The sequence below is a fragment of the Macaca mulatta genome, chromosome 15, assembly GCF_049350105.2.
Source record: "Macaca mulatta isolate MMU2019108-1 chromosome 15, T2T-MMU8v2.0, whole genome shotgun sequence".
NCBI lineage: Eukaryota > Metazoa > Chordata > Mammalia > Primates > Cercopithecidae > Macaca > Macaca mulatta.
This window is the reverse complement of record NC_133420.1, coordinates 61,813,166-61,829,110: the sequence shown is the minus strand read 5'-3', so window position 1 is coordinate 61,829,110 and position 15,945 is coordinate 61,813,166. Positions and strand designations below refer to the sequence as shown.

At 43.0% G+C, this 15,945-nt stretch overlaps 2 protein-coding genes across 16 annotated transcripts in view; one reads left to right on the top strand and one right to left on the bottom strand.

Annotated features, from left to right (window-relative positions):
* Window positions 1–14,351, top strand: part of TRMT10B (tRNA methyltransferase 10B) — a 29,911-nt gene extending 15,560 nt beyond the window's left edge. For 3 of the 8 annotated variants that reach the window (XM_077965512.1, XM_015117398.3, XM_077965510.1), the window contains 4 exons: window positions 179–246; window positions 5,845–5,968; window positions 7,234–7,357; window positions 14,061–14,351. In XM_077965512.1, the coding sequence (XP_077821638.1) occupies window positions 179–246; window positions 5,845–5,968; window positions 7,234–7,340 (299 nt within the window). In that variant the 3' untranslated portion in view covers window positions 7,341–7,357; window positions 14,061–14,351. Of the gene's footprint in view, window positions 1–178; window positions 247–5,844; window positions 5,969–7,233; window positions 8,332–12,264; window positions 12,460–13,638; window positions 13,961–14,060 lie in introns of those variants that run through there. The other 5 variants (XM_077965511.1, XM_077965509.1, XR_001439999.3 and 2 more) reach the window with 4 other exon arrangements.
* The window catches only part of EXOSC3 (exosome component 3), a 38,690-nt gene that overhangs the window by 7,145 nt on the left and 15,600 nt on the right, over window positions 1–15,945 (bottom strand). For 2 of the 8 annotated variants that reach the window (XR_013404630.1, XM_015117402.3), the window contains exons 1-4: window positions 14,916–15,263; window positions 14,035–14,184; window positions 12,035–12,186; window positions 10,705–10,927 (exon numbers count right to left, since the gene is read on the bottom strand). Coding sequence is in view for 4 of the 8 variants with exons in the window: in XM_015117402.3 (XP_014972888.1) it covers window positions 10,726–10,927; window positions 12,035–12,186; window positions 14,035–14,184; window positions 14,916–15,239 (828 nt within the window). In the remaining 4 variants the exon portion in view is untranslated. 8 annotated transcript variants of the gene reach the window in all.

The following is a 15,945-nucleotide window of genomic DNA, read 5'->3' as shown; positions in this document are numbered from 1 at the left end:
CAGTTTGTCTGTTTTATTGGCCATTTTAGAAAATTAGCTTTTGGTTTTATTGAGCAAGTTTCTTTTTGTTTTCTATTGAATTTCTACTTTTATTGTTAATAATTCTTTCATTTTGCTTTCTTTGGATTTACAAATTATAAAACAGATTTGATCTCATTGGCCTTAATTTTTTCATTAGCTCTTGAAGATGTTGATCTAAACAAAGTTTACATCCTCGGTGGGCTTGTGGATGAAAGCATTCAGAAGGTAAGTATTACATTTCAGCCCCAACATCTGTGTTTTAAAAAGCAGTGCTTACTTTTAGAGGCATGTGCTCTGTCATAATCTCATCTAGAGGATCTAAGAACTCAGAGGGAACAGGAAGAAAGCCATCCCCATGAGGTTGGCCCTCTAGCCGGTGAAGTTCCCTCTCTCCTCATGAGCAATGTCAGCAAAATCAAGAGTTGGGAACTGGACTGGGCACTATTTGGTAATTACATAAATAGCCATTGTTGAGCTTCTCCAGTTCTGCAAGGAAAACTCTCATCTTGACAAGTAAGCATCCACTCAACATTCTTACTGGCTGTTTGTTCTTTGAGAGAGTAGTTTGCTCCTTCTCACGTTGACCTCTCTGCTGAAATAGTCTTCTATCCCAAAACTTCAAACTCCTAGAATTATCCACATTCTTTTTGGTTGGAGTTTTAGAGGAATAATTGGGTTGTCACTGGAATTTTGAAATATGTTTCTTTTATATAGCTATTTGTCAAGATAAGCTTGTTTATATTTACTAATTAACATATTACATAGATAATAAGTTAAATAATAAAGATTGATATATAAATATAAAAGAGTAGAGTGAAAAATAAGTCTTTTTCCTACCTTTGTCTTCCAATTCCCTTCCTCTGAGGCAACCAATGTCAAGTTTTCTTGTGTATCCTTCTTGAGACATTATATGATCACAAAATATGTGTGGGTATATTTTACATATATGTAGATGTGTGCTATTTGTTCCTGTATGTATGAGATGTACATATATTTAACACAGATGATAGGTTAATTTAATTAAATTTATTTTAAAAACATTAGTGTTCCATGACTCCATAGTGATCATCTAAAAAATGAGCAGGGGCTGCTTACAGAAGAATGCCAGCTAATAAGAAATGCATAATAGAATTAGAAAATCATCATTTTGTCACTCCTAATATAATCATTGACTCAGACAATTGAAAGAAAGGTTGTGGAGGAACTGGCTATTTACATGGTCTCAAAGTATCACCCTACAGATAACAAAGGCAAAGATTTACCATTACAATAAAGCATTCTGGTGGTCACCATCTTATCCAAACTTGATCAAACTTAGTATCACCCATAGAGGTACAATCTCTGCCTCCTGAGGTGAAGTATTCTTGCCAGAAAATGTTTTTTCTTTTTTCCTTTTGAAGCAGGGCCTTGCTCTGTTGCCCAGGCTAGAGTGCAGTGGAGTGATAATGGCTCACTGCAGCCTCACCTCAAATTCCTGGGCTCAGGCAATCCTCCCACCACCTCAGCCTCCTGAGTAGCTAGGACTACAGGCCCATGCCACCACACCTAGTTAGTTATTAATTTCTTTTTTTGAGACATGGTCTCACTCTGTTGCCCAGGCTGGAGTGCAGTGGTGTGATCATGGCTCACTGCAGCCTCAATCTCCTGGGCTCATTCAGACCACCTGCCTCAGCCTCCTGGGTAGCTGAGACTACAGGTATGTGCCACCATGCCCAGCTAATTCTTATATTTTTTGTAGAGACAAGAGTCTCGCCATGTTTCCCAGGCTGGTCTTGAACTCCTGGACTCAAGCAATCTACTCACCTCAGCCTCCCACAGTGCTGGGATTACATGAGTCACTGTACCTGGCCTCGTTTTTGAATTTTTTTGTAGAGACAGGGTCTCACTTCATTGCCCAGACTGGTCTCAAACTCCTGGACTCAAGCAATCCTCCTGCCTCAGCCTCCCAAATTGCTGGGATACAGGTGTGAGCCACTGTGTCCAACCTCGTTTTTAAATTTTTTTGTAGAGACAGGTCTCACTGTGTCCAGCCTCGAACTCTTGGACTTAAGCAATCTCCCATCTCAGCCTCCCAGAGTGCTGGGATTATAGGTGTGAACCCTCTCACCTGGCCCAGAAAATGGTTAAGCTGAATTTAATCATGAGGAAACAGACAAATCAGAATGTGGGACATTCTGCAAAACAATTGGACTGGACTTAACTGAGGCAGGAGGCTGTTTTAGATTAAAAGAGGTTCGTCCAGGCACAGTGGCTCATGTCTATAATGCCAGTAGTTAGGGAGGCCAAGGCAGGAGGATCATTTGAGGCCAGGAGTTTGGGACCAGCCTGGGCAACATAGTGAGAACCTATCTCTACAAAACAATTAGGAAAAGAAAAAACGGTTAAAAAGCCGTAATAGCCAAATGCAGCATGTGAGCCCGTTTGAATTCTGTATTGAGAGGAAAGCTTTATAAAAGACAGTTTGGGGAGAGTTGAGCAGATTTTAATATAGATTGTGTATTAAGTGAAATTACAGATTTATTAAAAAGTTTCTTTGAAGTGAAAATGGTATTGTGGTAAGGTAGGAGAATGTCATTGTTCTTAGATGCATGCTTAAGTATTTAGTGAAGAAGTATTGTGATGTCTGCAGCTTACTTTCAGATGGTTCGGCAAATTGTTTTTTATTGAGACAAGGTCTTGCTCTGTCATCCAGGCTGAGTGAGGTGGTGTGATCATAGCTCACTGCAACCTCGAACTTCTGGTCTCAAGCAGTCCTCCCATCTCAGCCTCCTGAGTACCTAGGCGCGTGCTACCATGGCCAGCTATTTTTTGTTGTTGTTGTTAGAGACGAAGTCTCTTGATGTTGCTCAGGCTGGTCTTGAACTCCAGGCTGCAAGCAATCCTTCTGCCTCAGCCTCCCAAAACACTGGGATTGCAGGCATGAACCACCTTGTCCAGCCCAAAATACGTATTTATATACAGAGAGAAAAAATGCAAAATATTAACAACTGGTGAGTCTAGATTATAGGAATGAATATTGATTGTATTATTGTTTTGAACTTTTCTTAGGTTTTAAATATTTCAAAGTAAAAAGTTTGGGCCGGGCGTGGTGGCTCACGCCTGTAATCCCAGCCCTTTGGGAGGCCAAGTTGGGCAGATCACAAGGTCAAGAGATCGAGACCATCCTGGCCAACATGGTGAAACCCTGTCTCTACTAAAAATATAAAAATTAGCCAGGCATGGTGGTGTGTGCCTGTAATCCCAGCTACTCAGGAGGCTGAGGCAGGAGAATCTCTTGAACCGGGGAGGCGGAGGTTGCAGTGAGCCGAAATTGCGTCACTGCACTCCAGCCCGGTGACAGAGCAAGACTCTGTCTCACACAAAAAAAAAAGTTTTGGAGGGCTGGAGGACTACTTGAACCCAGGAGTTAGAGGATGCAGAGAACTGTGGTCATACCACTGCACTCCAGCCTGGGTGATGCAACACAGTGAGACCCTGTCTCTAAAAAATAATAATTAATTAAAAGTTTATTAGTCTTACCTGCAGCAGGGTGACAGCCCCCCCTTCTTTTTTTGAGACAGGGCCTTGCTCTGCTGCCTAGGCTGGAGTGCAGTGGCACAATCACAGCTCACTCCAGCCTCAACCTCGAAGGCTCAATTGATCCCCCTACCTCAGCTTCCTAAGTAGCTGGGACCACAGGTGGGTGCTACCAAGCCCAGCTAATTTTTTGTTGAGTTGGGGTTTCACCATATGGCCCATGCTGGTGTCGAACTCCTGGACTCAAGTTACCCACCTGCCTCAACCTCCCAAAGTGCTGAGATTGCAGGCATGAGCCACAGTGCCTGGCCAACAGTCCCTTTTTTGAGGCAGTTAAGTTCAGAGGGTCAGTGAGAAGTGCATGACTTATAGATGTGCAGTTTTAATACGTTGTGTTATCTGTCCACCTGTAAACTGAAAAATAACTGGAAGATTCGTGAGATGTTTAGAACTTTTTGGTTGTTATTGGAGTTTGGCTTCTTCACAGAAATAAGCTAAGAACAATATTTCTTCAAGGAGATTCATTTTATTATGAATCATTGTGCAAAGAACATAAACTAAATTGTAAGCTCTTCTAGGGCAACACCCAAATATCCTACTAATTTTGAATTCTGTACTCTAGTTCAAAGTGATTATAAAGGAATGACTTTTTATAAAATGTATCATAGCTCATATATGCAAAGGAGTTTTATCCTTTCAGTTAAGCCCTTGTCTTATCAGAGTTGCATCTCTTAAAACATTTTTGGAAGTTCTCTCTTAAAATTTTGTTTCATGTGAGTGAGAAGCAGGTGTCAGCATCAAAAAGGTATTAGGTCCACTTCACTCTATTCCACCTGGTTAGACCACACTCATGATGGCCAGTCAGTTATGGGACTGTAAACAAAATGATATTGACTAGCTTAGAACAAGTTCAGAAGAACTTGCCCTGAATGATGAAGGGACTTGAAACTAAGTCATAGTCAAAGAAGAGTTGACAGAACTGAGGCTACAATCTGGAGACCAGAGGATTCCTAGGGGCATGATCACTGCCTTCAGGTTTCTGAATGGCCATCTTACTTGCATAGTCTGACCTTGGGGGAACAGACCTAGGATGAAGGAGTGGAAGTCTCAGAGAAAACAGAGAATTTGGCTCAAGATCAGTAAGAATTTTTTATCAGCTGGTACTATCAAAGTTGGGTGGGTTGTCCCAGGATTCATGAACTCCCTGTCACAAGAGCTGTTCATTGAGTGGCCATATGGCCTCTTGGAGGAGAAGTCATAGAGAATAGACAGACATTGGATGGGTGGTTAGAGTAAGATAGTTCACTATTGAGACCCCTTCCAAGCCTCGGCATGTTAATTATCCCAGTAATCTGAACCTTTCTCTTTAATCCTGAAATCTTAGGTGGAAAATCTTTCCTGTGCTTCTTATAAGGCAGCAATGTAATTTGACTGAGTCAAGACTCAGTCTGAGGGACTTCATGACTGAGGAACATGTTATAAAGGGACATCAGTTTCTGTATTCCGCCACTAAATGGCCTCAAGTTGATGGACTTCTTGTGACTCCTTTTTGCAGTTTTCAGAGCCCTTCCTTTTATTTTTGAGACAGGGTCTCCTCTGTCACCCAGGCTGGAGTGCAGTGGTGCAATCACAGCTCATTGCAGCCTTGACATATGTCCCAGGCTCAAGTGATTGTCCAACTTCAGCCTCCAGAGTAGCTGGGACTACAGGCACACACCAGCACACCCTGTTAATTTTTCTTTTTTTTTTTTGTAGAGACAGGGTCTCCCTCTGTTGCCCAAGCTGGTCTTGAACTCCTGGGCTCAAGCAGTCCTCTGGCCTTGGCCTCAAAGTGTTGTGTGAGCCACTGCACCTGGCCCCTTTCTTTTAATTGGGCTGTCTGTTCTCACACCTTAATGCCACTTGTTGCAGTGGTGCACCCGTCTTGAATCTTGTCTACCTTTTCTCTTGATGCTGTCTTTTGGCAGTGAGCTGGAAGTTCCAGATATCCAGAATTGGGTCTTACTGAGTTAGGGCTCAGAATGGGCTCTGATTGATTCGACTTCTTGGGCCTTTTGATGTCTACTGTAGCTGCAGATGTGCCTCTTTTGCTTATTTCCCTCTTGGTTCTAAGTGGTAGTGAGTGGAGGACTGTGGATAAGTGACCCCCCAAAAGTAAGATATTGTCACATAATCTCTTGAGACAGTTAACTCATTATCTGCAGTTTCTTCCATTCCACAATAGCGTACTTAATTTTAAAGCTGTATTACATTGGGAATATACTCATGGATAATTTTTATAAGAAAAAGATTTAACTGTATTTACAGAAGGTGACATTTCAAAAGGCCTGGGAGTACTCTGTCAAGACCGCACGCTTGCCAATCCAGGAATACATGGTCAGAAACCAGAATGGGAAAAACTATCATTCAGAGATCCTGGCCATCAATCAAGGTACTTCTTACACGGCCCCCATCCAGCGTGTGTGAGTTCTAGTGCTGCTGCTTTGCACTGTGTTTAAGTGGCCTTTGAGTCAGTCTCTTGTGACTAACTAATGTGCTTGGACTTTATTGCATGCACTTCGTGACACATATTCTGGCCACCAAGAGGCATTCTTTGTTTTCTTCCTTGTCACCAACTATGTTAAAGATAGTTGAAATTGTCCCCTTGGCCAGGCGCAGTGGCTCACGCCTTTAATCCTAGCACTTTGGGAGGCTGAGGTGGGCGGATCACCTGAGGTTAGGAGTTTGAAACCAGCCTGGCCAACATGGTGAAATCCCATCTCTACTAAAATACAAAAATTAGTCAGGCATGGTGGCGCGTGCCTGTAATCCCAGCTACTCTGGAGGCTGAGGCATGAGAACCGCTTGAACCTGGGAGGTGGAGGTTACAGGGAGCTGAGATCACACCACTGCACTCCAGCCTGGGTGACAGAGTGATACTCTGTCTCAAAAACAAAAAAAGCTGGGTGCGGTGGCTGATGCCTGTAATTCCAGCACTTTGGGAGGCTGAGGCAGGTGGATCACCTGAGGTTGGGAGGTCGAGACCAGCCTGACCAACGTGGAGAAACCCCGTCTCTACTAAAAATACAAAATTAGCCAGGTGTAATGGCACATGCCTGTAATCTCAGCTACTTGGGAGGCTGAGGCAGGAGAAGTGCTTGAACTTGGGAGGCAGAGGTTGTGGTGAGCTGAGATCGTGCCATTGCACTCTAGCCTGAGCAAGAGCACAACTCCGCCTCAAAAAAAGAGAGAGAGAGAGAGAGAGAGGGAAGCAGGGGGTGGGGGGAGAGAGAGTAAGAAGGAGGAGGACGAGGAGGAGGAGAAGGAGACGAAGAAAAGAAAGAAATTGTCCCCTTGACCTAGAATGCCCTGCTTTTAACCTCTCACTGACCACTGAATTCCTGTTTGATCTTCAGGGTTCAGTTCAGGAACATCTTGGCTTCCTTCCCCATCCCAGGCCATGGCAGGGCCCTTCTGTGTTCCCATTTTACTGTGTTCCTTTCTGTTACTCCCTACAGGCCTGTATCTTTCAGAGTAGGTTGAGGTCCTTGAGAGTAAGCAGAGCTTGTGTCCTTGCCTCTCTCCCCGCAGGACCTTAGTACCACATATGGTGCAGAATAGGTTCAATGAAATATTACAGAACATCCTTTTCATTTCATTTACTCATTCTTTTTTTCCTCTGTGTGGTCACTGTGTTTTCTGTTTACTCTCTAACAGTGTTTGATATCCTGTCGACTTACTTAGAGACTCGCAACTGGCCTGAAGCATTGAAGAAAGGAGTTACTTCAGGAAAAGGCTATATTCTTCGGAACTCAGTGGAATGATGGGCCTAAGATTGCAGGTGCGTGGCCAGGCGTGGTGGCTCACGCCTTAATCCCAACACTTTGGTAGACCGAGGCGGGCAGATCACCTGAGGTCAGGAGTTCAAGACCAGCATGGCCAACATGGTGAAACCTGTCCCTACTGGAAATACAAAAATTAGCCAGGTGTGATGGCATGCACCTGTAGTCCCAGCTACTTGGGAGGCTGAGGTGGGAGAATCACTTGAACTCGGGAGGTGGAGGTTGCAGTGAGCCGAGATTTTGCCACTGCATTCCAGCCTGGGTGACAAGAGTGACACAGCAAGACTCCATCTCAAAAAAAAAAAAAAAAAAAAAATTGCAGCTGCAGGAGTGAGGTGCTGGAGTTAACCTTGACCAAAGAGCAGGGCAGAGGGTGTCAGTGGCACATAATTGCCTTTGCATGACATATTCTCAGAGCTTCACAGTAAGCTAATGTCCGGGACCACACTGAATGCTTTTTAATTTCCCATAGTGCCTGGCTCACAGGAAGTGCCCAGATAAGTAATAAAAAGTTAATGTGGTGGGCGCAGTGGCTCATGCCTGTAATCCCAGCACTTTGGGAGGCTGAGGCGGGCAGACAAGGTCAGGAGTTCCAGACCAGCCTGGCCAATATGGTGAAACCACCCTGTCTCTACTAAAAATGCAAAAATTAGCTAGGCGCGGTGGCGCGTGCCTGTAGTCTCAGCTACTCAGGAGGCTGAGGCAGGACAATCACTTGAACCTGTGAGGTGGAAGTTGCAGTGAGCCGAGATCGTGCCACTGCACTCCAGCCTGGGCGACAGAGCAAGACTGTCTCAAGAAAAAAAAGAAATTTATGTAACAAGGAATTAGCCCCAAAACCACATGGCTTTGGATGTGCTAATTGAACTGTTGTATATCTATTTGTGAGAGACCTCTTGAAATTGTTTAAATGGTTATATCAAGAGTTTAATATTCACTAAACTGGCATCATAAAATTGGATGACTTTCTCCAGCCTTGTCTGATCATGTTTATCGTCTCCCAGCTCTGTAATAAGCTTTGCAGGATCCAGCCTGTTCTGACCTATCCCTACTGAGTCCCCATAGCATTTTGTTCCCTCCTATGGCTCTTACCCTGTGGAGTATGCACATGGAGGACTTCTCTTCCTAATGGCAGGATCCTAACAGGACAGATCTGTGTACCTATCTTTCTATCCTCTCTGAGCCTGGTACCAACTAGATTCTTCATATGTATTTGTAACAGATTAAATTGTAAAGCAAACACAGTATTGATAAAAGTCTGTCTTAGGCCGGGCGCGGTGGCTCAAGCCTGTAATCCCAGCACTTTGGGAGGCCGAGACGGGCGGATCACGAGGTCAGGAGATCGAGACCATCCTGGCTAACACAATGAAACCCCGTCTCCACTAAAAATACAAAAAAATTAGCCGGGCGTGGTGGCGGCGCCTGTAGTCCCAGCTACTCGGGAGGCTGAGGCAGGAGAATGGCGGGAACCCGGGAGGCGGAGCTTGCAGTGAGCCGAGATCGCGCCACTGCATTCCAGCCTGGGCGACAGAGCGAGACTCCGCCTCAAAAAAAAAAAAAAAAAAAAAAAAAGTCTGTCTTGAAAACGGCTAGAAAGTATTACATTTTGACACATGAGCATGTTAGATAACCTGCTTATTACACAAATCTCATGTTCCTTATGTCCCAGTTGGACATACTTGCTTCAGTTACTCTGACAGTTTGGGTTAGTTAACTTGCTAGTTAAGCAGCTAGCAAATTCAGGAAATGTATTCAATAACTCAAAAGAACCAAAAGATTACTTCTCTGCTCTGTCCCCTCCCCTTCACAATTTAATTCCTAAGGAACTGTGATCACCTAATAAATTACACCAGTATCTTTCTATTATTTAAAAACCGGCCAGATAGTTCATCATAAAAGATACGCGACCAACCTAAGTACCCATCAGCCAATGAATGGATAAAATGTGGTGTATATATATATCCTATGGAATATTACTCAGCTATAAAAAAGAACCAAGTGTCTTTTGCAGCAACTTGGATAGTATTAGAAGCTATTCTTAGTGAAGTAACTCAAGAATGGAAAACCAAATACCAAATGTTCTCACTTGTAAGTGGGAGCTAAGCTACAGGTAAGCACACAGAGTGGTATAAGACACTGGAGACCCAGAAGGGGGAAGGGGAAGGATAAAAAAACGACATATTGGGTACAATATATAGTACTCAGGTGACTGGTACACCTCAGACTTCACCACTATACAATTCATCCACGTAACCCAAAACCACTTGTAGCCCTAAAATCTATTGAAGTAAAAAAACCGCCCAGTCCTCAGAAAACATCATTAGGAACACATAAAGCTCCTTGGTCTTTATCAACATATAAACAATGAGTTCTATAATCTCTTTCATCCAAAAAGGACTTTCTATGGATAGGCTTCAGCAGATCTATATCTCACATATTCTCAAAGAGGTCTAGAAACCAAGAATCACTGATGTGGATCGCCTGGCAGTCTTTTTACCTTTAAAGGTTTTGGTTAATATACTAAATAGCATAGAAGAGTTTTCTATGCTGAGCTCCTAGGAAATGATTTTAGCAAAATAAGACTTGGCCAGATTTGGATTCAGAAATCCTCATTATTTATATAATAATAAACTATATCAAAATATATCAAATATACTACATCAAAAATATCCTATAACATGAAATATGTGACTAATGAATTTTTAATGGAAGTTGTGAAATGTATCATGCTATTTGAAGTAGACAAAAGTATATTACAAAGTAGCATATAAGCTATAATTTCAATTTGATGAACATACAGAGAATGTAGGCCAAGTTAAATTCTGTACCTCCGTTTCAATTATGAGGATAAGTGTCTTCTGCAGTTAGTAAGAATAAAGGAGTTAATCCATGCAAAACACAATACTTGGTAAATGGAAAACACACAGTATTTCATTGTTATATACTCACCCCCTGAATAATGGGACTACAGGTGACGTTTTGCTGCTTTATACTTTTCATGTAGTCTGCACTTCCTCTGGTGAACCTGGCTTACTATTATAATCAGAAAATTATTTTACTGCTGACTTCCAGTTAATTATGGAAGCTGTAGCAATACTAAGGGAGTTAACTCCAAATATACCATAATACTGTTTTTTAGTAAACTTTATTGTACAGAAACAGAAAATATGATTTTGCAATGATTTTCTCTCTAAAGCGTGGGTGAAAACCAGTAACTTACTTATAAAAATATTTTAGGACTCTGATAATATACATTCACACCTTATCTTCTGAGTATTTAAATGGGGAGAGGTTCACGTGAAAAAAGTATTCCCCAGGAAACCCATAGTTTTTTGCATCAACTGACCTGTAAAAAAGTCCACCTATATCAACTTTCTGCCAATCTGGAGAAGATCTGTTTTCTTTGATCTGACGTCATGTGTTCACAAGCTTCTAAAATGTTTGCCAAAATTAAAGTCTGCTGGATGGTTTTTGCCTTAACCCATATTCTTCCATTCATTCCAAATACTATCTCCAGTGGATAGAGTTTTCCCACTTCCTGTATGATTTCACAGTCTGGAGCTAATAGCCTGGTGGGAAGAGAAAAGGAAATGAAATTTAATAAAGCGGCGAAGGTGTCCAGAGTCTCCTTTAGAATGTGATTCCTTTTCTGAGTTCTCTGTAGTTGTTCAACAAGAACAAGGCACATGATGACATTTGCTGCCTCCTTCCAAGAAACTTTATAATGTTCAAAGGTATATTAGAGATCACAGAGGTGGGCTATCCCTTACGAAGAAGTCAAACTCCCTAGGTTACCAACTTTGCAAAAAATGTAAAAGTCATTCCACTAGATTGTTAGAGCACTTTAATTCTAGACTGAGAATCATAACTTTTTTTGTTACCTACAGTGCTAAAAGACACTTTAAACTTACTTTCCTGACCATATTATTCTCTTGCATTAAATACAGTACTTGGAGAGGAACATTGGCTCTTTCAAACCATAAGGGTGGTGCTTGGTTAATAACATGTTTCTTGGTTAATAACATGCTTCTCTGATGTCCAAACTTAATTCTCCAGATCTTTAGGATACGGAGCAAGGAGAGGCATACAAGATAGCTCTGAACTTCACGGGCTCTAGGAGTAAAGCCCCTAAATATGGCACAGCTTTGGGTGGGTAAATTTGTAAACACCAAAAAGAGAATCTGCCTCAGTGGGAACTGTTAAACTTACCAGGACCAAGTGTCAGAAGCCTTCTGTGAATGGCTATATAACCTTGAACATCACAATCTAAGCTGCGTGTGACCCCCATAATTAGAAAAATTTGATAATTCTGTACAACTGCAGACTGCATCTGTATTCAAGTGACTCAGAACAGGGGAAAGGCCAGTTTTCACATTTGGGCTGAGTCAACTAAGGAACAGGCCTGGGAGGGAAGACATGAATACAGAGTAAGAGCTTAAAGCATGAAGTATTAGCCCACCAGAAACTACACAGCCAAACACATCTGAATTTGATACGTTTCCAAGAAGATAGGATTAAATTCATGAGTTTCCAAATGTGTTAAAATGGATATTGATTTTTAACTTTGAGGAGAAATTTAAATGTTACAAATAATCTGAATCTTGAAGATTAACCAACTTTCCAAGAATGTGTAATTATAAAAGAAGGCAGGCAAGGCAGCAGACATCAGGACTTACTTTCTAATTAAGCCCAGAGTCACTTTAAAAAGCAGACCATCCTGTCCAATGACACCCATTCCATTGGCTCGTCCACAGCTGTCAATACAGACCATCTCTGGTTCCATGTCTTTATTAGCAACCACAAATTGGCCATAGATGAGATCTCCAACCTACAATGATATTAAAAACCAGTTCATTTCCTCTCAGCAAACTACTCTACAGGTGCTGCTATTGGTTCTTTCTCACAGGCATCAATGCCAGCCACCTACAGTTCTGTGGCTAAGGGACTGACTGTACTACAGGATTCCCACAGTCACTTTGAAGTTGAGTCTTGGGGAAAAAAAGGAACACATGTATCATTCCCTTTCACCAACCAGGAAATCACAGACAAGGAGCCCATCTCAAGGCCAGAGAACACCTCTAGGATTGCACTGTCCAATATGGTAGGTAGCCAATTGTTTAAACTTATATTTAAATTAATTAAAATTAGATATTTAAAATTAATTTCCTGAGTTGCATTAGCCACATTTCAAGTGCTCAACAGCTATTTAAATTAAAATTAGATATTTAAAATTAATTTCCTGAGTTGCATTAGCCACATTTCAAGTGCTCAACTGCTACCATACTAATCAGTGCAGATACAAAACAGCATCACTGTAGAAAGTTATGTTAGGTGGCACTACCCTAGAGAATTACAATTTACAGAGAGGAACTCCGGCATGCAAATTATTCAAAGCAAAACAAAACAATAATTCACTGACACTTCTCCCTGCAAGATTTACTTAAAAACCTCATAGAGCTAAACCTTAAAGGGATGAAACTGAGGAAATGGAGAGTGAACTCAATTCTGTTCACTCAAAACATATTAAGTACCCACTGTTTGTTGGTGACTATGTAAACTAGAGAGGAACAAAACATTCTCTGCTTTTCAGAAGCATTTGGTCTTGGAGGGCAGTGGGGAGGTACATATAAACAAACCTCAGTCGAGGCTAAATCCATTAAGTGCTAGAGCAAAAATATGAGAAAAGTCACAACTGGGGATGGCTTTACAAAGGCGGTCGTGTTTAGCCTAGGTCTCAAAGGATGAGAATGTGTTCCACAGGCTGCGAAGGGATAGTGCAATCAAGACAGAGGGAACAGCATGTGTAAAGGAATAAGGGCAGGAAATTGAGTCTAATGGCGTTTGGTGTGATTAGAGTATGGCTGTATGAAGGATATAATTAGGGATGAGGAAAGACACCTGGAGTGTAATGCCAAGGAATTCTGTGGATTTTGGAGAATCTCGTTTTTCCTTTTCGAGAAAGTAACTGTGTTAGGATGTCAGCTCTCAAAACCCTGGATGGTGAGGTAAAAGCGTGGAGGCAAGGATTAATGAAGAAGTGACTGAGACCAGTCAAGACGGAGCTAAAGCCTGAACTTGCAAAGTGGAGATAAAGGGATAGACATGCCAAAAATCAGAGACAGAATCAAATAAGATTAAGCAAATAAATCTGCATGAGAAGTAAATGTGAAGAGGCAAAGACATCACTAGATTTCGGGCTGGATAGACAAGAAGCGTGTGGCTATGCTACCTGAAAAGCCCAACCTGAAAACCCAAGGTAACAGTATTACTCCTCTATCAGCTTCTAGGACCTACAGCCAGGATGGATGGATAGCTGATAATGTCAATTTGCACCACCTGTCACTCCTCTAAGCCTACAGCAGACATCCTTGTCCCGAGGATATGGACATAACAAATAATGGTGATGACAGATACAACCTTTCAACTCAGTAGAAATGAAACATCCCAAGAACAAATGTAGCCAATGTAAAATAAATTGTAAATGTTAAAAAAAAAAAAAAAATTATGTGGCTCTGATCCTGCAGCATCTGAAGAAACTCTTGGAGCCTGGGGCAATTATATACATGCTCAAAGATCTAGGTCATACTTCGGAGACAATTCAGGTAGCCTTCTGGATATCTGAGTGTTCTAGAGAAGGGATGTTTCTTACTTTGAAGCCAAAGGCTCCCATAATTACCTGCACATTTGGTCTGTTTCTTTTAGTTGCACCTTCAAATGACAAGTAAGACAAAGAAGCTGGCTCACTCCCTCCAACATCAACTTTGAATATATCTCCAGATTTAGCTGTCACTATGCCAATCACATGGTCTCCTTTCACTGGAACATACTACAAAAGGAAATAGAATGAGAAAACAGCCATAAATGAGAAGATACCATTGGAAGATACCTTCAGCACGTCCTTCGTGGTTACTTTATTGTCATTAAAGAGAAAGAAATCTGATCATATGCCACTTTCGGTAAAAGAAAATCACATCATAAAGTGTCAGGTGTGCAGCTTCTGGTAGTCTGTTAATTGAGTCCAAACCCCATTATCTCTTCAGCACCCCAACCAGTAAGTTCCTAGCTTTGTGGCATAAGTTCAGTGGCAAAGGAATCCTTACAACCAAGGAAGCCCATTCCATAGTTAGACAATTTTTTTCCGTATGAAAGAAAATTATACAGAAAAATTATACAGAAAAATTTTTCTGTATAAAAATTTTCTTACCTGTTCTAGGAGAAATTAACTCCCTATGACATCCACTCATTGAGCCTGGTCTTGCCCTCTGAGACTTGAATGGGCAAGCCTGCTGCTCCCTGACGTTTGGAGTTTTGAAGACTTTATAATCATGACTCACGGTCTCCAAACGTTTTTCTCTCCTGGTCGCCCTTCTCAGGCTATGTTCCTATTGTTCACGGTCCCTCTAAAGGACATGCAGAAGTGGGCACAAGACTACGGTGGCTCTAGGTTTGCCTGAACAAGAGGGCCTCAGGATCTCATCCCTTTTTCTTTTGGGAGGTCTTCTCAAACCAGGGCTATCACTCTCACGGCCGCACCACCCCTCCGCAGTCCCAGCTCACCCGCTTCTGCTGAGAGTCCACCCAGTAAACACCGCCGCCGCTGCCACTGCCGGGCTCCTTGTGACGGAGGCGGCCGCACTTGGTGACCAGCAGGCGGTCCCCACAGCGCCGCAAGCCCGGGCCGCATACAACGCGCACCCGCGAGCGCGCTCCAGCATTCAGGCTCAACGGTCGCTCCCCAGCACCGCCAGGGCCTTCCGCGTCCTCCTGTTCCGGCAGGAGCAGCTCCTCACCCGGCAGCACCACCTGACCTAGTACTGTGCGTGCAGCGCGCGCCCTGCTGCCCGCGAGATATTCAGCCGCAACAGACACAGGTTCGGCCATCGCGTGCGCCACCAAACACCGTTTCCGGTACTCTCCTTCCGCTTCCGCTCTGCTTCCAACACCCGCCCTTGAGGACTTTCCGTTTCCGGCAGTAGCGGTCCGTTAGATTTGGACCAGTTTATAAGCAGCTTAATGGCTGTCAGCTCACGGGTCCTTGTCCAAGGTGGCTGTGATTGTGTCTGTAGCCGACCACCTGTCTTACAGCCTGGCCGCGGGTCGGTATGAGAACTGCGCAGCTTGATCCATCAAGAAGCCTCCACTTTCAGTGTCTCGGGTCCCGTGTTTTGTGACCGGTCGCATCGTGGGGATACGAGATGCTCCCACTTAGAGTTTCCTGGGATCTCTGGAAGCTGAGCAGAGGGGCTTTGAAAACTGGACGCTGGGGCCGGGTGCAGTGGCTCACGCCTGTAATCCCAGCAGTTTGGGAGGCCAAGGCGGGTGGATCATTTGAGGTCAGGAGTTCAAGACCAGCCTGGCCACCATGGTGAAACCCTGTCTCTACTAAAAATACAAAAATTAGTCGGGCGTGATGGCATGCACCTGTAATCCCAGCTACTCGGGAGGCTGAGGCAGGAGATCACTTGAACCTAGGAGGCGGAGGTTGCAGTGAGCCGAGATGGCGCCACTGCACTCCAGTATGGAAGACAGAGCGAGACTCTGTTAAACAAACAAAAAAAAAAAAAACAAAAAAAACAAACAAAAGGAA